Source organism: Mus musculus, chromosome 19, assembly GCF_000001635.26.
Source record: "Mus musculus strain C57BL/6J chromosome 19, GRCm38.p6 C57BL/6J".
Taxonomy (NCBI): domain Eukaryota; kingdom Metazoa; phylum Chordata; class Mammalia; order Rodentia; family Muridae; genus Mus; species Mus musculus.
The window spans coordinates 43870082-43892026 of NC_000085.6; the positions used below are offsets into that span (position 1 = coordinate 43870082).

A 21945-nucleotide genomic window follows, 5' to 3' on the forward strand; every position below is an offset into this window, starting at 1 on the left:
CAAGCAGATATCACAAGAAGACATAAACACAGGGGATATCTGTGGGAGCCATGCAGCGGGGAGACCATCCCATCTCCTACTTGAGATCTGCCAGGTAGTCCTGAAGGTGCTTCTGGGTCTTCTCGTCCTTCTCATACATTTCCAGCAGGGAGATGGCTTCATCGTGGTTCTGGCAGTAAACCCTGTACGTTCCCTCAAGCTCGTCTCGGTGGTCAAGAAACACGGGTCCTTTGGAGCACACACAAACATACATTAACGTCAGCACTACTCACGGTATCCTAAATACAGAGTATATCAACAAATGGTATGGCCATTCAAGTCTGACTGCTACAGGGAACAATAAGACAAGCCATCAAATTAATAAATACCCCTGCGATAGCTTAAACTATAAGTTACTCAAGCCACGAGCGAGAGGACTGTCACCCAGGTATTTCTTTTTTAGAACATGGATTTACAAACTCTGCCTTGACACAGCTTCCAGCCCTCTTTGTGAAGGCAGAGGATAGCATTCTGCAAACACTCTCCAAGTCGTCATGTGACCAGGCCACATGACCCTCTTGTTCTCTACTCTCCAGGAACACAGACACAAGAGGAAGAAATCCCTCCAGAGCAGTGGTTTCTAACTCTGTGGTAACACAAGGGTGCAATGATCTACCATGCTACTTTAATCTGCAATGCAATGGTGCTTTGCTTCTTTTGGGATTTGAAAACAAATTTTCTTAACTCATGTTTGGCTGCATGTATGTATGTGCACCATGTGTGTGCCTGGTGCCCATGGATGTCAGAAGAGGGCATTGGATCATCTGAAACTGGAGTTATAGACAGTTGTGAGTCACCATGTAGATGCTGGGAACCAAACCCAGGTCCTCTCTACAGAAGCAAGTTCTGCCTGCCACACGTTCACTGTGACAGAGGTGAGCAACGAGAACCAGCATTTATGTCTGGCTGAGTGGAATCGAAACTAAAGGTACATGAAACAGTCTGACGTGACATGAACGGATGTCAGTGACAAAATCTCAGGTTACTGTTTCCTCCCTACAGTCACACTTAAAGTGAATGCTAAATTTCAGCTGGAAATAAATGAATGAGGAAGTGAATATGTAACCTTTTCTATCAAGATTCACGACTATAAACAATCTATTCATAGGCTAACTTGGTTTACAGCCAGTCAGGCATAGCACTGACCCCTAAGTAAGTTTCTACACAATGGTTTATTAATTTTATTTATGTGTGTGCATCTTCTGGTTCTGACAAAGGACAGAAGACGAAGTCAGATCCCCTGGAGCTGGAGTTACAGGCAGTTGTAAGCCATCTCGCATGAATGCTAGGAGATGAACAGCGGGTGTCCTTTCTTAACTGTGTCGCCATCTCTCCAGCCCACAGGTGAGAGCAGCCTCAACTCTCTGCCTTATTAGAAGTATTCCTTCGCTTCACCCCTTCTCTGTATAATTTGCTAATGGATTCACAACACTTTAACTTACCTTTCGTAACCTCCCAGACTCTCCCCTCATGGGATGCTCAATCTCTTGTCCACTTATTACCTACTGAGGACTTGGCCTTGAGGCCATCTTGAAGGTTGGCCTTAAGGCAGTCTGCTGCTGGAGCTGCGATGCTCTCATGCTCCTGGCCCGCTTTCACATCACTACCACCATCTCTGCCCCTCTTCATAAGGCTAAACCTCCTGCCTGCATCTGAGCCTTTCTGTTCCTAAGGCCATATACGACTTTCCCATAACACCTTCAGTATATCTGAGCCTGCCATCTAACTTCTTGTTTGACTTAAAGGATGAAAGGAAGAACTACACTGGAACACAGGCGCTACCGTGCAGAAGGGGGCTGGGCTACTCTAAGTCCCCACTGGGCTGATGTAGCTCTTAGACTAACACCAGCCGAGGTGTCCACTCAAGCACCTTGTAGGACCAACACCTGTCACTAACAGTATGACATCCTTACCTGGAAAGTTCTAGGAGACAAAAACACCTCACACCAGAATCAACCCTCATAAACTTTAAAGCAAAGCCCCCTCTTGCAAGAACTTAAACTCTCCAGTTCACAAAAGGCACGCTCACTGCCCTCACTGGGACGCAGCCAAGAAGGGGAAGACTTTCCACAGTCTGAGGCGATGCTGTATGGGCACCCTCTTGACTAGGAGGTCATCTGAGCCCTGTGTCTATCCGCATCACCCCATGCTCCCACTACCCATCTTCTAAGAGTGCAGCCCCTCAAGTCCCAAACACCAGCTGGTACCTAAGCCAAATCTGACGTAAGTGGGAACAGAATGGGGGCTCACTCTGGTGACACTTGCTAAGCAGGGCCACCCGAGGGCCCAAACATAACCCAAAATGGAAGGAAAAGGACTAATTAATCAGCTAAGTCTCTCGATTCTTTCCTAATTTCAACCAAGCACCTGCAGGTACGTCAAACGCACTGCATGATCTTACACAGCAGCCTTCCTTCGTGTCTTATTGTTGAGTCCAAGCTGGGTCGCCATGACTCCGACATGTGTTTCCTCCTCACCTCCAGATGACCAAGGCACCAGGCTTTGCTTTCTAATTGCTCAACAATAATAACGGTGCCAAGCCAGCATACACTGTACTCCATGTGACTCAGTTTAACCATAGGAACCTGGGTCCAAATGGCAGGCCTGTGAATTATGAGCCTTGTTACCATGGCCAAACTTCCTCCCCATTGTCTGTTAGACCACCTAAGCTTCGAAGGGGTGTTGGTGGGAATCTCTGAGATCCAGGCAGGCCGCCCATGCACTGGTTTCAGCCCACGGCCTTTCCCCCATGCCTTGAGGAAGGCAAGTCTTTGACTCTGCTTTGATGGCCCCTTAGGAATCAGGTGGCAGCATGACCCCACACTCTTTCTAGCAGTCAGTTTAGACATGGGCATAGCAACTACCACCAGGCAACAACAAAGAGAAACCAAATAGAGTTCTGGAAAAGGTCTGCAAACTTAAAAGACTTTCTTTTTTCTGTTTGAGACAGGGCCTTGCTATGTAATTCTGGCCAACCTGAAACTCTCTATGTAGACTGCGGGCTCCAGTCCTCCCAGTGCTAGGACTTCAGGTATGCACCCCATGACCAGCTAAAATGGCATAGGGTCCCCTTTGCTAGATGCTGTTGAGTTTAACGGGGCAGCTACAACTGTGAAGGGCTTGTCTGTCTCCACTAAAACAGCAGTATCACAGTACGTCCCCATCATGACATCCTGACAGAATATGGCAGAAGGGACAGAGGGCCACGTCTGAGCTCAGGCCGTCCCAGGTGTTCTCCCACGCTTGGCTCCTTCTGGTGACTCTGGACCCATCCATTTTGTGCAGAGTCCACAGAGAGGCTCCCATGACAAGGAAAGGAGCCCGAGACCCAGAAGACAGCAGGCCAGGCCAACAGTCCGGCTCCAGTCCCAAAGGAATACTAAGCTAGGGCCGTTCATCTTAGCCACTTCTAGTCCCTACCCACAGGGCCTGTGAAATGTATGTTTACTGCTCAAAGTTGCTAAGTGTCCACTTCCATGGGGCAATAGGAAATGGATAAGAACCCTAAGTTATAACAATGATATGAATGTCCTTTGAATATTTTTTATAAATTATCCACAAAAAGATTTAAAATTTTGAAACAGGGTCTCATGTAGATCAGACTGCCCTCAGACTTGCTATGTAGCTTAAGATAACCTTGAACTTCTGATCTTCCTGCTGATACCACCTGTGTCTACAGGTGTGTGCAACATCTTAGCAACAAATACATTGTAAATCACTACCTGGGAGACACATATACAGAATTGAAATATAAGTTTCTTTTTTAAAAAAAATACCATCACTATAGTGTATTCTGATATTTTCTATTTATCTTATTGAAAAATAGTGACTGTGGCCCACTAAGTTGATTTCATAACCCTCCTGTCTGAAAACATCATACTGTGTTGATAGCAACATCAAAGCTGACTGAGGTAAAAGAGAAAACAGGGAGGTCGCAACCTTTGCACCAGGTAAAATGTCATTTCCCTATTATATCACCTCGGAAGGGCCCCCTTCTTCCACCATACCTGGGACCAAACAATCGCATGAGCTCATACCTACAGCATCGCTGATTTCCAAGGCCGCCAACAATTGCTTTGAGACTTTAATCACTGTTTGCATATTTCCAAAAAGTCCTTCAAAATCAACGTTTGGTACCTGAGCGAGAGGAACAGAGCGTCAAGATGCAGGGAGATGAAGTTAATGACATCACTCACATTAGGAACATCTCTCCAAGGTCATCTGCCTAACTTCTGCCTTGTTTCTAGAACAAAGGCATCCAGAACCATCTCTAGTGTCATCCTTTGTCCCTAAGTTGTAGTCTGGCTCCAGAGTGTCCCCCTAGAGTTCACGTGTTAAAGACCTGGGGTTACCAGGAAATGGGTCTTTCAGCAGATGGGGACTACTTGGAGGAAAGCACATCTCTAAGGAGCTAGCTGAGGCCCCGCCCCTTCTCACTCAGCTTCCGGTTGCCAGGATGGAGCGGCTCTGTTCTATACCGCACTGCTGCGATTCGCAGCGCCACAGGTTCAAATGCAGCAGCGCCAACCAACCACAGGCCAAAACCTGAAACTGTGCCAAGGTAAGTCTGTCCTCGCTTTCTGTGGTTCTTTATTCCCTTACCACTGAGCCGCTCAGTCTGTAATTATGGTACTGCAGTAGAAGACAGCCTCATTCCAACCCCAACACTTCGGGTGTAAAGGGTCGGGCTGCCTCCCATCTCCTACCTGTGCCTGCTGCAGGGGCACCATGACCCTCTCAATGCACATCTCCAGATCCCGGATGTAGTCTCTCTCCGTCTGCAAAAGCTCCGCCACCACCTTGGCTCTCTTCTCCAGCATCCTCTGCTCTGGGTTTTCAGTGGACACAGACCCAAAGGGGGCCGCCAGGGATGAAGACTGGGAAGAGAGGAGCGTCATGTCTGGAAGGGGAAGGAGGACGGTCAGCAGCTGTGTGAAAGGAGGGCTCTCCAGCACTTTGAACCAGGAAGCAGTGTTCTAGGTGGGCCGGGGCTTTCCCTACAGAGGACAGCCAGGAGATCAAGCGTCCACTGTAAACACTGTAAACACTCTGCAAACTCTCTCCACAGGGATATCCTCCCAAGTATGCAGGATCCTTTTCATCTTGTCCTCGAGAGAAGCTTGACCACCTAACAATGCGCGGCCTGCTAGCTGTCTGTAAAGTCGAAAGGAAGACCAGCCTTATCGAGAACTGATTTTATTTAATCAGATATAAAACCTGCTCTATAGGCTCTGCAGCAAAGCTACCAAGCTGGGGAGTGAGGACATTGATACAGCACGTTAGGAATATTAATCTGGGGCAGTGAGATGGCTCGACAGGTAAACCCACTTGCTGCTAAGCCTGAGGCCCGGAGTTTCTTCCTTGGGATCCACAGGGTAGAAGGGAGAGACCTGACTCCCTTATGTTGTCTTCAGAACTCTACATGCTTGCTACTGTGGCACATGCTTGCCACACACATGCACACACAAAGCACATAAATAAATGTGATAAAATGTTTTAAGCAATATGAGAAAATTATTACAGGCAGAACAACTTAATATTTAAAAAAAAAGAAATATTATGAGGAACACATAACAGTGCCAACTTGGGGGGAGGGAGATCTCTGGGAGCCTGAAGGACAGCCCGGTCTAGAGAGCAAGTTCCAGTCTACCCAGGGCTAGCCATAACGGGATGTTTCCTGAAGAAGAAAAACAATTCTTCTCATTAGCACTTACAGCTCCTGGTACTTGGATGCATAGGAGAAGGCGCATAAAGAAATGAGAAAACGTTTGGTCATTTAAGAAACTGAAATAAAAACAAACAGAAGATGGCTGTGGAGTGGTCTCCGCCGAGTTTCCTTCACATTCTAAGACTGATTTAAAAATTGACAAATTTGCTAAGTCAATACAGTATGCTGTCTGGGCACAATTCAAAGCCACAGAAACAGTACATGCGGCTGGCTTTTCAGCAGACTGGATTCTCCAAAAATCTTTTCTGCTGCCCCTAATCCTAAGAAGTTAGGAATGTCAGTGTTTACAAATGGGGGCGGGAGACATCTTGCATTGCCAAGCAAGGAGGTCCTGGCAGAGGCACAGGGGGAGGGGGAGAGGGAGATCTTAACAAAGACAAGGCAGCCAGGGAAGGGCAGCCTGCCCAACCAGGACAACTTCAGTATCAAAATTAAGTCAGCTCCAATGCATTATAATCCAGTGAATCAAACAGGAACTGGGAGCCCACACCCTTAGCACACATGACAGGGAAGAAGTCTCTCTCTGAGTGGAAGTCAAACTGCAAGATCCAGAAAAATGACAAGATTTTTTTTTTTTAAGAGCATCTTTTCAAGCAAATTACCAGTAGAGGATAGGTGTGGTATGCCTGCCTCTGACCCCAGCCAGAGAATTTCAGGCCAAAACTAACCAACCAACCAAACAAACAAACAAACATACCCAACTCATCAGTTGATGATGCTGGTAATAATGGTGGTATTGAGGTGATCAGGATATTTGCATAGTTTTACATTATTATACATTACATGTTCATTCCAAAAACAAAACAAACAACAACAAAACATGCCTACACAGCTGAGAAAGGATACCTTGACCCAGGAATCAAAATCAGGGTCACCAGTAAGGGGCAAATATGGCTTCCAAATAGGCCTGGAAACATCACACACCCCTTCTGCAGTATCCCAGTCACAAATGTTGGTTCTGAAATGAGTCTTGAGGAAACATCAAACTCAAATTGAGAATGTATATTCTTCAAAAGGTCACTGTCATGGGAAAAGGAATTCCGAGGACAGTGTTCAACTATGACTGGCCAGTCCCTGCTGTGTCGAAGAAGAAAAGTTCTAAACCCAGCGTTGGGCAGGGCTGGAGAGCGGCTGTAGATTAGATAAGTGACTAGATCAAGGTAAAATCTCCTGCAGGAGCGGCCCCTTTCTGGTCTCACAATAAATACCCACTCTTACTGCTGATAGTTTGCTTGTGCCAGGCCCTGAGTTTTACCCCTACCAGGCACATAATGCACGCAATAAACTCTTAGAAAAAACTAGAGAGAGAAAGGATGAAGATGTTAAACTTAACAGCGCACGGGGAAGCCAGGCAGTGAGGGCACACACCTTTAACTCCAGCACTCGCTCAGGAGGCAGATACAGGTGAATCTCTGAGTTGGAGGCCACTCTACAGAGTGAGTTCCAGGGCAATTAGAGCTACACAGAGAAACCCTGCCTGGGAAAACCAGCCGACCAACCATGAGTGCACAGGGAGTTCCTGGTACCACGACAATCTTTCTATAAATTGTATTATTCAATACATTTAAAAACAACAGCCAACAATAGCTAGTATCTTGCTTGAACTTTATGTCACGACGCGTGGCAACATTTCACACATCCTTCTCATCCACCACAGTCTAAGGTTTCGTTCAGAAATCAGCTGCACCGTACACACAGCCTGTTTATTGCTGTGCTGGGAACGGAGCCCAGGGACTGGCCCAGGATAGACAGGTGCTTTCTTACCGCCAGCCTTGCAAGAAAATCCTTTAAACTAAATTGCTTGTTTTAAATTCTCTTTGTGGCCAGACTTTGTGGTACTTGTCTAGGCTTTTGGTTTAGTTTTTTGTTTTTGGCTTGTTGTTGTTTGGTTTTTGGGTTTTTTTTGAGGTTTTTCTGTGTGGCCTTGGTTGTGCTGGAACTCGGATTTGCGTACCAGGCTGGCCTCGAACTCACAGAGATCCTTTTCAAAGGCATAGGCTGACAGCACCCAGATTCAAAGTGACAGGTTCTTCTTATTCCCAAGTAGCTTAGATCTTGTTAGTGGCAAACTGACAAGAGAAACTCACTAACACCAGACTCTAAAACTCCCAAGAGAACACTTACCAATTCCAACCACATGGGAGCTAACTTACAAAGTATATCCCCGAACTCACGTAATATGCCAAAGCTTTAGGGTTTGTGATAGTTAACATTCCTACTTCACAAATTAAAAACCTAAGACTGGGGAGACTGACTGGCTTGTCCAAGATTCTGCAGAAACACCAGCTCTAGGAATATCCTAAAAAGATTAAGTCCAAATGCTATGCCTTGAATCCAGGGCCACTTTAACTGCACCCTTGCCTGGGCTCACAGGTGGAGCAGGCAGGGTGGGGGCCTTTCTTCTTCAAGTCTTTAGCCCTCCCCCGGAAACTTTCTCTCCTGGGAATCAAAGATCTATTACTCATCGACCAAAAGCAGGCAGCCACACTAGGAGAGTCAGATTTTATTTATATTAAAAGTGAGAAAACTGTATCCTAGCCATTTTTTTCTTCCAACTTCTGTAATGGTAATGACACATTTGTCTCCAAACTTCCAAAATGCTTCCCCCCCCCCCCCCCAGACAGGCCCTTGGCTACTCAAGACAACAAAGAAAGAAACAAACAAACAAACAAACAAAACCAAGAAAATCCAAACCCCGTTATTTAATAATATAAAAGAATACTGTCTGCAAGCCTGCAGTTTCCTTGGTAACCCCCTGAGAATCTGACTCAGCAAAGCTGGATGGGACTCAGGAATCTGATTTTTAACAAATCCCCAGAGACCTTCCCGCTCCACTGATATCCACTCTCCCGACAAAAATGTCTGCACTGAAATCACTCCAAATGTAAAACTCCGATCCCTTTAACCCACATACCTGCTATGAAAAAGTTCGATATACCATAGGGGTTGGGAGTACCTCTCCGGGGTAGTGCTCTAGCCTAGGACGCTGGAGGCCGGACACTGATCAACACCAAAACATGAACGAACAACAACAAAAAAAAAAATTCAGTATTCGAAAAACCAAGTGAGAAGGCACTTCACTTTCAACTAGCTGCAGCGGTGACAGGCTCTCCCTTACCGTGGGAGCCCCACAAAGGTTCACCTCTGGGCAAATTCCTCGTCTGTAAAACGAGAAGAACACCTGTTTTGCTGAGTCCTTGGGGGGAATTAAACACGGTAACTCAACAAAAGGTAGTCTTTTTCCCACGGTGGGTGAGACACTGCCGGCAGCACCAGAGGTACATAAACTAGAAAAATGCCCTGGGCATTGGTTCAAAACCCCTACTTTCCTATTGGAACAAAATCTGAAAATGAGCAAGCACACCGAGAAAAGTGAGGTTCCCCATCAGCCTACCAAAAAGTAACTCGTGCGGGCCACTTTCTTCTTACAGGTGTTCAGGGGCTGCAGCTGACTGTACGAATTTAGTGATTATAAGCAAGGCAAACAAAGTATTTGCAGGATTTGGGGATGGTTGCTCCGCTTCCCGCCACTCCCCCCACCCCCAACAAAAGCCAGTTCTTTACTGGTCAGGCCTCTACCCCCAGATTCATTTCCACCAGCGGGTGGACCCATAGCCGCGTCCAACTGACAAAGTCAGATGCAAAACCAGGGCCTGTTTCCTTGCCAAGAGAGAGGTCTGCTGTGCGCGGGAGGGGAAGCCCAGCGCGCCCGCCCTCGCCCCGGGTCCCACGCCACGCTCTCAGCACCGGGCTCCCCACCATACCTGCAGCCCCGAGGCCCCGCGCGCCAACGTGCGAGGATCAACAGAGGAGCCGAACTTTCCCAGCACCCAGAAAGCGCCTTAGCCCCGCCAAGGCCCACCAAACAGGGTCGGCCCATCCCCCGGCTTCCCGAATTTCCCTCTGAATCGCCCCAGGCACGCAGGCACTGCCGCGGGGCTGGTGGTAAAGGATGGAGCCGGACTCCATCCCGGCTGGACCAAGCCCCGCGCCTGCGCGCAACCCTTTCCTTGCCGGTCGCTTTCGCTTAGTCCTAAAGCCCTGGAAATTCCTGCTATTAGTTCTTGCCTTTTCAGCCATCTGCTAAACTTCGATTGGGGAAGCTGTCATTTCCCTGGAGTAATAAACATCTAGGCAGCACTGTCTGCCCAGGTGATGCCTTCACTCTGCCCTGGTCTTGGCAAGGGGACACCCCCCCCCCCCCGCCTCTGCTGTAGGTGCTACCCTAAGGGGGCCAACAGGTTTCAGGTGCGCAGGTGTTAGTTAGGGCAGTCAGAATCTAGAACTAGGGTGATTGGCACCTGGAGCCCCTTCACATATTATAAACATTCACACTTTAAAGGAATCTTGGGAGAAGAAACCTCCAATGTGCCATTCTGTGAACAAATGAAGAGGGAAAAGTGCAGGTGTGGGGTGGGGGCGAGTATGAAAGAAAAACATTGCCACATATTTCTAAATACACGCAAATAAAATGTAAGTATTCAGAGAACGTTCTGGAAGGCGGAACATATCAATTTCATCATCGAGTCTGCCTCGGGGAAGTTGAGAGCAATGAGCAACTGAATCCAAGGTACTTTTGAAATTTTGCTGAATATTGGGGCTGGAACCCAGGGCCTGGTGCATCACTAGCTAGCATTCCACCAACCGAGTTACACCACCAGCATCCAGCAGAGATTTTTGTGGCGTTACAAAAGGGCTTAATGAGTTGTTAGGGGGAAAACAAAGCAAACAAAACCTAACAAAGTGATGTTCCAAGAAGTCAGTTTCACTGTAAGGTGAAACTCTAAGCAGCTAAGACACTGCCTTCAGTGGCCCCTCCCAGAACTGACAAGTACCCGCCTCCCCAGGCTGCTGGGTGAGCCACTGCTTCCCTCCATCCTTGAAGGAGCAACTTTGAGTTTTTAAAATTTATTTAAACATATTTATATGGTGCTTAGGAGCCATGGCAAACACTGCTACAGCTGCCTGCCACCTCCAACAGCCCCGCCACCACCGTGACTGTTATTACTGATGGCTGATGGTAGAGAAATGGAGTAGCCAGCTCAGAACTGGGAGGGCTCCTGGTGGGCTGGCTGCCTTGGTTTTACAGCTGCTGCTTTTTCTGCCAGTTGGGACCTAGACGACGCCACCTTTGGGTTTTGGTTGCCGTCTGACGGCTAAGGATGAAGGAGGGCAGTTTTTAAGTCGAATTCTATACAGTCCTCACAGCCCCAAGTCAGCCGGCACAACTGCGCAGTGATGCACTTGGTACAGAGGCTGTGATCAAGTGCCTGTCTAGTAAACTCAAACTGTAAAGTCTGTCTAGTAAAGCAAACTGTAAATCCATCAGATAAAATCTGATCTGGAGCAGAGTGAATATTCACTAACATTCCAGAGATTACAACAGATACCATGTGGGAGAAGGGGTGAAAGGAGAGGCCTTTCATTTTAAAACCTAAAAGACCAGCAAAGAGAAACATGGACAGTAGATACATTTTCTCCAGTTCTTACTTTTAGAAGGCTTTTTGTTTATTTATTTATAGAAGTACTAGAACTTGAACCCAGGACCTTAAACCCTACCTTCAGACAGTTCAAACAGACTTTTTTTTTTTTTTTGATTTTATTATATATATATGGGTACACTGTAGTTGTCTTTAGACACACCAGAAGAGGGCATCAGATCCCATTACAGGTGGTTGTGAGTCACCATGTGGTTTCTGGGAATTGAACTCAGGACCTCTGGAAGAGCAGTCAGCGCTCTTAACCACTGAGCCATCTCTCCAGCCCAAACAGACGTTTTAACACAGGGGTTCACTTTTAGGGATTTATTGTGTTAATGACTGGACAAGTACACACTCGTCTGGGATCAGAGATAGTTACCAGAGATGTAAGCACACTTGCCACTTGCGGCTTTTGCACAGGACTCGGGCTGGGTTCCCAGCACTCCCATGGTACCTGACAACCCTCTCTAACTGCAGCTCCAGGGCCTCTGGCGCCCCCTTCTGGTCTCTGTGGGCACTGCATGCATGTGATGCCAAGGTACACACAGAGGCAAAACACCAATACATTCTAATTTTGTTTTTACTAAATACAAAATAAAGCTTTTAAAAAAAAAAAAACAAGCTTAGAAACCATCTAAACCGAAACCGCCAAATGTTCCTCCAAAGCAGCCTGTCTAAATAAATGATGGTGTATCCATATTACAGCCATTAAGATTTCTCTGTAGGGACCGGATGAGGCTCAGTCGGGATGTGCAAGCCTTGAGTGTGGTGGTGCAAAGCTGTAAATTCCAACATTCCGATGGCAGAGGGTGGAGAATCAGAAGTCCTGGGTCAGCTACACAGTGAATCTGAAGCTACCCTGGGATACATGAGACTTTATTCCAATAGAAAAGGGGCTGGGCATATAGATGTATAGGTGCCTATGTACTAATACACAATGATATTTAATGTGTGTTGTTGAAAACAATCAGGAAACAAACCAGCTTATGAAAGAACTGTGGTTTGGGTTAAAAGGGAAGTTTGTCTTTTTAATTTTAATTAAATTTTTAATTTTGTTGATTCTTACTTATCTCCTGTTTGTGTGTGTGTGTGTGTGTGTTATTGTTGTTATTGTTGTTGTTGTTGTTCTACAGGTTTGCCAACTGCATGTAAGTATACAGAGACCAGAAGGGGATGTCAGGGCCTCAGAAACTGGAGTTGGAGGTGGCTGTGAGCCATACAGCATGGTGCTGGGAACTGAACCTGGGTCCTTTGTGCCCTTAACCACTGAGCCATCCCTCCACCTCCCAGGAAAGGTACTTGAAATGCATATATTTGAAAAAGTGTGGATGGTGTGGAAATTGTGACTTTTTGATGTATGTGTAACATCAATGTCACACACACACACAAATTCAATAAAGTGGGGGAAGGATGTTTGCTGTCCCTTAAGTGTATTCTACCACTAACAGTCAATTACTTTGTAAATCTGACTCAAACATTTTTTTCACTTAACAGTCTGGTGTGTCTTTCCTGACCTAATAATCTCTTGAAATTGATGACCAAACAGGCCGTAGAACACTGCTGAACCGGGAAACACACACCTTGTAAAGGGAAAGACAGCATCGAAGCCATCTTGGCTTGTCCTCCTCAGCGTCTGTGTAGATGCAGCCCGTGCAGCGAGCCCCCAGAGGAAGCAGCCTTGAATCTGCTCTTCCTCACTGCCCGCCCGCCTGGAGGACTCATAAATCCTGGTTTTCTTTATCCCCACGCCTGGCCCCAGCCCACCGACCCAGCCCAGCCCCATTCTTTTCCTTCAGGACCCACTTCACTTCTGTCTGGAGGCAGCTTGCCCTTTCTCTGCGAGACTGTCCGACTGGGCTCACTGTCTTCGGGGATCATGGGAAATTTTTAGAGATCGCTAAACTTCAGCGCTGACTCCACTTCATCTCAGGGCTGTAAATCCCAACAGCATCAGACACCCCCACCCCCAACCCCTACCTTTGTTTGTCAGGGACTGGCTGGCGGCTTAGGCCTTTAACTGGGAGAAAATTCCTGCAGGGACAGATTCTTGGAGCTAGCTAGAAGCCAAGCCCTCCACACTCTGTTCTCCTGGCCCCTTATCCACGTTCCTATCTAGAATCCAGTGCTGGTCTGTAAGTCTGCAATTTATTGCACCAAAGAATGCAAGGAGCAACTGAGACGCCATTTCTGAACATGCACCAGATGAAGGGAGCCATGGGAGGCTTCGGGCTGGGTGACTTTTTAGTTTTTAGGTAGAAGTAAAGCAATGTGTCAGAGATAGGTGATTTACTTGAAACAAGTCACCACTGCTTGGTGAGAGGCTCTTGAGAAGGTGGAGAGACAGAAGGGGTACACACTGCTCTTCCCAGGACTTGAGTTCAGTTCCCAGCACTCACTTTTGCTAGCTCGCCGGTCCTTATAACTCCAGCTCCAAGGGATGAGAGAGACTCTTTTTGGATTCTGCTGGTACTGTGGTCACATGCACAAACCCACACACATATGCATATGGCTTAAAAAAAATACAAATAAAATCTTTTTTAAAATTCTAATAGAATTTTTGTATCAGGCAATAAAACTGTTTTTCTTCCTTTTTATTATTTTGGTTTTTGTTTGTTTGTTTGCTTGTTTGCTTGTGTAGCCTAGGCTGGCCGTGAACTTACTAGGTTGCTAAGACTGGCTTTTAACTCCTGATCCTTTGGCCTTTACCTTCCAAGTGCAGGGATTACAGACATGTAGCACTGTGCACAGCGAAAGAAAACCTTAGGGGGAGATTGCACTGGCCTGGAACTCAGCATTCTTCCTGCTTTTGTCTAAGTACTGACATTACAGGCACGTGCCAGTGTTAATCGATCTTTTTTTCTGGGGGTCACACCTGGCTTCTTCTGTCCCACTTGGTGAACCCACACTTTGGTTTATATTTGGTGACTTGCTTTCTGATCTTATAGCAGGATGTGTCACTTTTAACAGTCTACCCCGTGGTGGGGCTATCCAGGTAGTGTGAGCTTAGAGCGGCTAGTCACATCACACCCACCATCAGGAAACTGGAGAGATGAGATGAATACCGCTTACATTGTAACATGGTCTTGAGCCCATGGGAGCGAGGGGTGGAAAGTTATGGCTGAGAAGGGATGTGCATAGGCTAGAAATGTCCCCGTGAGTAAAAGCATCTAACTTACAAGCCAGAATCCTCACTTTGATCCCTTGCCTCTGCAAAGAGGTGGCGGGCATGAGCCAACCCCACAAAGTTGTTCTCTGACCTCCACATGCCACCCTAATAATAAATTTAAGAATTATATAGACTATTAACCTTTAAAAGGGAGTGGTGTGTGTAGGTGTTGAATTGGCAAGGGGTGGGGCTGTGGCCGTTAGTGTTAATCATCAGCTCGACAGAGTATACTGTCTTTGGGACAACAGGACTCTGGCATCTTAATCTTATTGATTGGTGTAGGAGACCCATCTTCACTGAGGGTAGGACCATTCCCTGGGCTGGGAACTCAGCACTGTATAACACTGAGAAGATCTGATAATCACTAAGGCACGTGCTGCACTGTTCCCCTTCTGACCGTGGACACAATGTGACCATTTCCTGGGGGAGGGGCGCAACTGTGGATACAATTCAACCACACACTTCAAGCTCCTGCTGCCTCGGTTTCCCTATGTTGACAGTCCAGTACCTTGAACTGTCAGCTAGAATAACCCTTTCCTTTTTAAAGTTGCTTTTGTTAGAGTATTTTATCCCCGTAACAGGAAAAGAAGCGCACACTCCCTGTAACAAGCCCCATGCCTCTGCTGTCCTGTGCCCCACCCGCAACCAAACTGAATCTCTGCTCAGCGCACGCCCTTCCTGCAGGTTGTGTGCTCTGCATGTGTGCTCTACCCCCTGTCTCTAGGACTTCCCTCTCTTCTAAGTTTGTTTAAGCAGAATGAATCCAGTCTTCTGGCTTCAGCCCTGGTAATGAAGCAGAAGTGCTGGCCTGAGCGATTGCAAGTGCCTTCTGATCGAGGCTGTCTGAGCTGCCTTGCTGTGTGTGCTTCCTCCTTTCACATTAGTTAGGTAGTTTGGATTTGAGTACACACACACACACACACACACACACACACACACACATACATACATAAAACATGCTTTTTGACAATCCTAGATGTATTTTTAAATTTTACCATTAACTCTTATTTTAGTTAGATGTAGTGGATCACCCCTGTAGCCCCAGCACTCGGGGGCTAGAGGGAGGCTGAGGCAGAAAGATTGCTGTGAGTTTAATGTGAGTCTAGACTATATAATAAGTTCTAGGGCCAACCTGGCTTGAGAGAGACCAACTCAATACAACAGTAAAGAAGCGACAACAAAAGCCAGGCATAGTGGCATGGACTTAATCCTAGTACTCGGAAGGCAGAGGCAGGAAGAGGAGGAGCCAGCCTGGGCTACATGCTAAGTTCCAAGCCAGCCAGGGCTACATAGACCCTGTCTCAAAACAAGCAAATAAACAGAAAGCAACAAACAAAAAGGGGGGGGGGAGCGCGCTGCTTTTATTTTTCAGAAGTGCTGGCTGCAGCTCACTAAATACACTCAATACACTTTAAGACCCAATCACAAGTGCTGGAGAGCGGCTCAGCAGTTAAGACAACTCGTTGCTCTTGCAGAGGACCTGGGTTTGATTCTTAACGCCCACATGGTGGCTCCCAGCCACCTGTGATCTCCCAGTCCAGGAGATCTGACATCTTCTGACATTGGTCACAGACATACATGCAGGCAAAACACTCATACATATAAAGAAATAAGATAACCCAATTGTGAGAGTTACCCATTACTTATTAGAAACATTAGATCTGTTGGCATGAAGGGTCCTTCTAGAATTAATATAAAAAGTCCCAGTCATGGCTCTCTCTCAACCTGGAGCCTTAGCCTCGGCCCCCACACAGTCCTGCTTTCAGATTCGTCTCTGTAAGAAACGCTTCCTCTCCGGACCCTCAGGTCACTTACATCAACACAGGTAACGTGGAATTTGAGACCCAGGATTTGACACACCAGGCCCTTTTCTGTCATAGCCAATTACGTTCTTAGCCAGCATAAAACCTTAAAGATAACCAACCGGGGACCTTCCTAATTAACAGCTGATAACTAACTAACAGCTCCAGACATGGCATTAAAACCATAATTATATGTAGGCATTACGAAACAATCAAAAGCAGCAGAAACTGAAGAGGACGTGACTCAAAACAAGAAAATGCAACTCGGCCACATTTGTATTTACACATTTGCTTCCTGAGACAGTTGCCAGCCTTTGACAAGTAAGGGAATAAATTAACAGAAGACAGCCAACAAGTAGCCTGGACCAGAAGCCAAAGTTCCAGTTGTAAGCCAGAAAAGGGCTAGGTATAAGGGAGGACTCGCCACTGAGGGGAAGACCCCAACACCTATGGAGAAATCCCCTCAAATCCTACGCACGCCAGTGAAGACAGCCTGCCTCCCTGTGAGGAGCTTCACCCTCCTCCGTTTTCATAGAAACCTAACACTTCAAGAGAGAAGGCCTCCTAAATTCAGGGACCACACCTTAGGGCCAAGGTCCAAAACTAAAACAGACTGGACCCAACCGCCCCAAGACAGAGGTGCACAGAGAAGGAACCCGCCAGGCCTCCGGTGAGAGGAGGGGAGAGAGAGAGCAGGGGAAAGGCCTGGCCTCTGGCTTGCAAGGGGCTGGGTACAGCTACAAAGTAACTACTTCTCTGCTGGATGGATGGGAGGGATGGGACCTGGAAGGGAGAAACTGATGGAATGTTTCACCCTTAAAGCTGAAGTGTTTGTAAATATCCATCCAACAGGAGCAGTGTCTATAAATCTGTGGCTTGGTGACCATCGCGTGACAGTCTAGTGGGGCGCTCTGTAAGGGGAAGGGGAGTCAGTGGATCACACACATACACACACACACACACACACACATACACGTGTATAAACACTGACTATATGTATTCCAGACATGTGAGCAATATCTTTTAAAAACATTTTTTAAAATGTGTATGCATGTTTTGCTTGTATGTTTATGTGTGCTCCATACATGCCCGGTGCTCACAAAGGCCAAAAGGGGGCGCCTGTTACTCTGGAAATGGAGTTACTGGAGGTCAGGAGCCATGATGGTGCTTGGAACTAAACCTGAGCCCTCTGCAAGAGCAGCAAGATTTCGTAACCGCTGAGCCAGCCCTATGGATAATAAATATCATGGCTTAGCCAAGACAGAATCTAAAGCTCAGAGAATCTAAGCAATTTGCCTAAAATGACACAGTTGGTAAATTCTGGGGCTGAGATTTGAACTCAAGGCACGCCCACTCTAGTTTCCTCCAGCAGTGCCTGCTATTGCTAGGTAACGAGCCGAATGAAAAGGTCATGGCTGGTACACGAAGACCAGCACAATAGGGAGCCTAGAGATGTCTATGGAGGATGAGCTCTGACTTCGGGCTGCCATCAGACACAGAGATGTCATAAGAGACACAGAGAGCCCCATGAGGAACCCCCAGGGACACAAAAACAGAGCCGTGAAAGTACAAAGGGTAGGGTAGAAGCAAGCCAGTTTCAGAGAGATCAGAGGGCACATTACAGCACACTAAACAATAAACAAACACCCTGGTGATAAGAAGCATCCAACAATAAGGAACTGCAGGTAGGGAACAAAGTTCACCTATGGCTGGGGGAGAGGGAAGAGGGGTGAATCCCAGCCCACAGGGGGAGGGGGGAATCACAGTCAGACTTTTCTCTCTTGAGTTGTGAGGAATTTAGATGTCACCTCATCCAGATCATTTCAGAGAGAAAATAAATTCACAGAAAGAAAAGAAGAAAGATTAGCGGCTGAATTCCTCGGCCTCCTGACTGAAGCCAGGCTTGATTTCATTTTTATCTTTGTAAGAGCAGATACATGGAGCCAGCTTTGTCCAAAGAGTGGCTTGGGAATTTTAAGTTCTATCAAGCCGAGGAGCATGGGATAAAGACTGTGCAGGAAGAGTGGTGTGTGTGTGTGTGTGTGTGTGTGTGTGTGTGTGTGTGTGTATGTGTGTGTGTGTGTGTCTGTATGTCTGTGTCTTTGTGTGTGTTTGTATAAAATGCTGGCAGCACGTCCGGGGTTGAAACGGAACGGGAGTTTATCCCTTTGGTCTTTGACGACTCCAGAACACACCTAAGCAGGAACCATTTTGTGGAAGCCCTAAGTGAGAAAGGAAGGCGGGTATGAGGGAGTCTTCCAGATCATTCCCTCTCTCCAGTTCCACCCCTGATCCTCTAACCATAACCAGGACCCCGGTGTCACAACTGGTTAGAACAACACAGGCTGTTTAGCCTGAGAAGAACACACCATATGAACAAGTTTATCAAATAACGTACTGAAGGCAAAAAGCAAGAGGAGTCCATGTGATCAGATTCCTGACTTTCCAACTCTGCAGATCACTGAGTGAAGGCTGTAGGGACGAGAGGGTGTGCACCCATCTAAACAGGCACAAGGCGTGGTGACAAACTGAAATCCACCTCTGGATCCCACTGGAGTTCATTATGCCAGCCTTACTGTCGAGGAAAGAAGAGCCGATGGTGTAAGTCAACACTTCTTTCCCACTACAGTCTAAAGAAGTTTAGGGACCGAGGGAAATTTGCCAGAAAGGTAAATTTTTTGGGGGGGCACTAACACCACGATGACAACTGTGCAGTCCCTGCAAGAATAAAAACATTAGCATAAGGATGGAAAGAGGTTTGCAACTGGAGGCAGCTGACAACCAAGAGAGAAAAAAAACTCCCACGAGAGGTTGTCTTGTTTGAGAGCCAGGCACATCATTTGTGACACTATGTGTGATGTCACTCTGCAAGACACCAGGTCGGTCTCACGAAAACACATTAAGGGGGCCAAGGTTCTGAGCATATATCAGCACGCATGGTCATGCTACCCCATCCATGTAGCCCATTCCCAGGGTTCATTTCTCTCCCCCAGAAGGCCGGCTGGACTCCTACCTTGAGGCTTCTTCCTTCTCTGCACAAACTCCGAGTGTCTCAGGGTGCTGGGAGCCGTGCGGCGGAAGCAGCTATTCCTTCCCCACGGCTCTGAACCAGGTAACGCTCTCATCTCCCCCGGGTGCCAGGGACTTTCTAGTGTAGGGGCCCCTGCAATCCCAAAGTGATATTCTCCTTGCTCACTCCCAGGATGCTGCGGCAGATTTTCAGAGATGGCTCCTCTGCCTCTGGGGGCCCTCACTCCCAGTCTGTCAATGTCGTCATACTCCAAATCCTCTCCTCGATGGAGAGAAGAAACTTGTCTATAACGATGAGACTCTGAGTTTGTAGAGGAGGTACCATCATAGCCTTTATTTTCTACAACAAAAGTAGCCAGATCCACGGGACAGTCGGCCTTTGCTTTGGGGTAGATTCGGTTACTTTGGCAAACCTTCCTGTCTTCTTCATAGTATCTAAGAAATTCTTCACCTCCCGTGACCCCATTCAAATCTGGACGCTCCAGAGACTCGCCGTTGGTATAAGGCCCAGGAACGTGGCACGAACTTGTGTGATCTCTATAATCTAAGTTAATTCCTTTATAATCCTCAAGACTGTAATTAAAATTCCTCAGGCCCATGCACCAGTTCTGAGGTTGATATAAATTCTCCAAAGAGTCGCCCAAATCCCTGTAGCCATTCCTGTGTTTGGCTTTTTGCAGATCGTTGGGATTATAAATCGGATCCTTACACTCTACACAGCCATTCACCGTCCCACATCCTCCAGCCTCCAGGATCCCAGCCGGGCTTCCCGCAAGTGAACGCCTCTCTGTCCCAGGCCCGAGATTCACACACTCTATGTCTTCTCCATTCCTGGAAGCAGCAGAGCCTGCTGGGAAGAGACCCTCCTTTCCACTCCGATTTGTTTCTCCCGAGTCCATATAATCTGGTTCACTCTGCTCAAAATCCCAGTACCCACAATCCCTTTTTCTGTAGGGCCGATTCCGCCTTTTGGCCCGGCACGTAGCGTCCAGGCCATTTTCTGGGTGGAGCCCACCTGGGTCCGTAAGGCTTCTTTTCCGGAGGCTCCTGCAGTCTTCATACTCCCAACTGGAGCCCCGAGGCCCCGCAGAAAGCTCAGCGACCCTTTCCCTCCCAATCTCGCGTGTCTCACTCATGTTCAGTAGGAACTCGGACTTTGCTTCTCTGTTCCATGAGCTCGGGGTTGGGGTGAAACTCGAACAGGTGCAGTCTAGCCTAAGGCTGGCTCTGTCCTTAAAATGTCTCCCACAGCACTGGAGTCTTCCTGTTGCTCTGGCTGGAGGAGCCAGGCGCTGTGGAGTCATTTCAACTTCAGGATCCAATCAGTGAGCTACTCTATCTTCTCCTCAGGGGCCAGGAGATAATTAGTAACTAGAATCCATGCGATTGGTGTTGGCAGTATTGTTGGTGTTTCCCTGAGCTGGTCAGACTGGCTTGGCTGCTTTATGCACTGAAGGCACAGGCATTCTGATGCCCTCAAGGTCTTGTAGAAAAGGTGATTGATGTGAAAGAGAAAGAGCTCGCTTTCAGAGCCCAGGCTGGGGTCTTATGTCAATCTGCAGCCTCACTTTCAGGTAGCCACTGGATGAAACCGGATGCGTACACTGGCAGCTCCAACAGGGCCTCTAGATCCCACCGAAAGCCGAGGCTCTCTTCTCTGAGGAGCACAGCTCCCCTGCCCTGAGGGTTTCGCTCCTGTGAGATTCCAGGAACCAGGCAGCACACACTCAAACCCCCAGCCACACAAGCTCTGGCTGCCAGAAGCCACCACATTGAAGGAAGAACAGGTTCCCCTATCACTTTCTCTGTTGTGTCAGTCAGTGTGAAATGTTTTGCCCAGAGAGAGTTATGTCGTCTTTCCTTGGATACTCAGAAAGCATCAACACCATCCATCTTCTAAAATTATTTTCTATCCAAGCAATACACTATGTTTAAGAACTAAAGAATGTGGCTAGCCTCATAAAGGACGGCGTGGAAGTGCCTATGAGAATCCAGCAAGTTTCCAATGGACAGGCAGAGAGACAGATGGACAGATAGACAGACTGAAGACAGGTCTCACACATAAACACTGAGAAGAGAAATGCTCACTTGGGACATCACAAGAACTATCCACTATAAAGCAAAAGGCATGGGCTGGAGAGAAGATGGCTCAGCGGTTAAGAGCACTGACTGCTCTTCCAGAGGTCCTGAGTTCAATTCCCAGAAACCACATGGTGGCTCACAACCATCTGTAATGAGATCTGATGCCCTCTTCTGGTGTGTCTGAAGACAGCTACAGTGAACTCACATACATAAAATACATAAATGATTCTTTAAAAAAATAAATAAAGCAAAAAGCAGGTGGCATGTACTATGTAACGAACACAGTTAATGACAGCAACAGAATCAAGCCTTCATGTGTTAGGAGAGGTTTCACCCTGGCTTCAAATGGCTGCTCTTTCAGCTACCTGCTCCACCATTAGATATAAAGAATAGGATCTTTAGCTTTTTCTAACTCGTAGTGTTAGAGTGGTGTGAAGAACTCTGAGAGACTGGAGTAGTGTGCCCTGTCCTTAATTCAGTGTTCATCCTCTTACCTATAAACTGCACATTCCCTTCAGGAGTCAGCTGGTCCATCTACAAGATGGCCTCCGTGACTCCTCGGAATCTTCCAGCTCTGGCAGCCCTCAGTTCTACTTTTCCCTCACAACTTCCTAGATG

The 21945-nt window shown here is 47.2% G+C and overlaps 1 protein-coding gene across 6 annotated transcripts in view; it reads right to left on the bottom strand.

Annotated features, from left to right (window-relative positions):
- Dnmbp (dynamin binding protein) overlaps positions 1 to 21945 on the bottom strand; it is a 93418-nt gene that overhangs the window by 23267 nt on the left and 48206 nt on the right. For 2 of the 6 annotated variants that reach the window (XM_006527351.4, XM_006527350.4), the window contains exons 5-7: positions 4746 to 4939; positions 4077 to 4176; positions 81 to 228 (exon numbers count right to left, since the gene is read on the bottom strand). In XM_006527351.4, coding sequence (XP_006527414.1) covers positions 81 to 228; positions 4077 to 4176; positions 4746 to 4939 — 442 coding nt within the window. Of the gene's footprint in view, positions 1 to 80; positions 229 to 4046; positions 4177 to 4745; positions 4940 to 8681; positions 8768 to 9531; positions 9737 to 19228; positions 21413 to 21945 lie in introns of those variants that run through there. The other 4 variants (XM_006527354.3, XM_006527352.4, NM_001306088.1 and 1 more) reach the window with 4 other exon arrangements.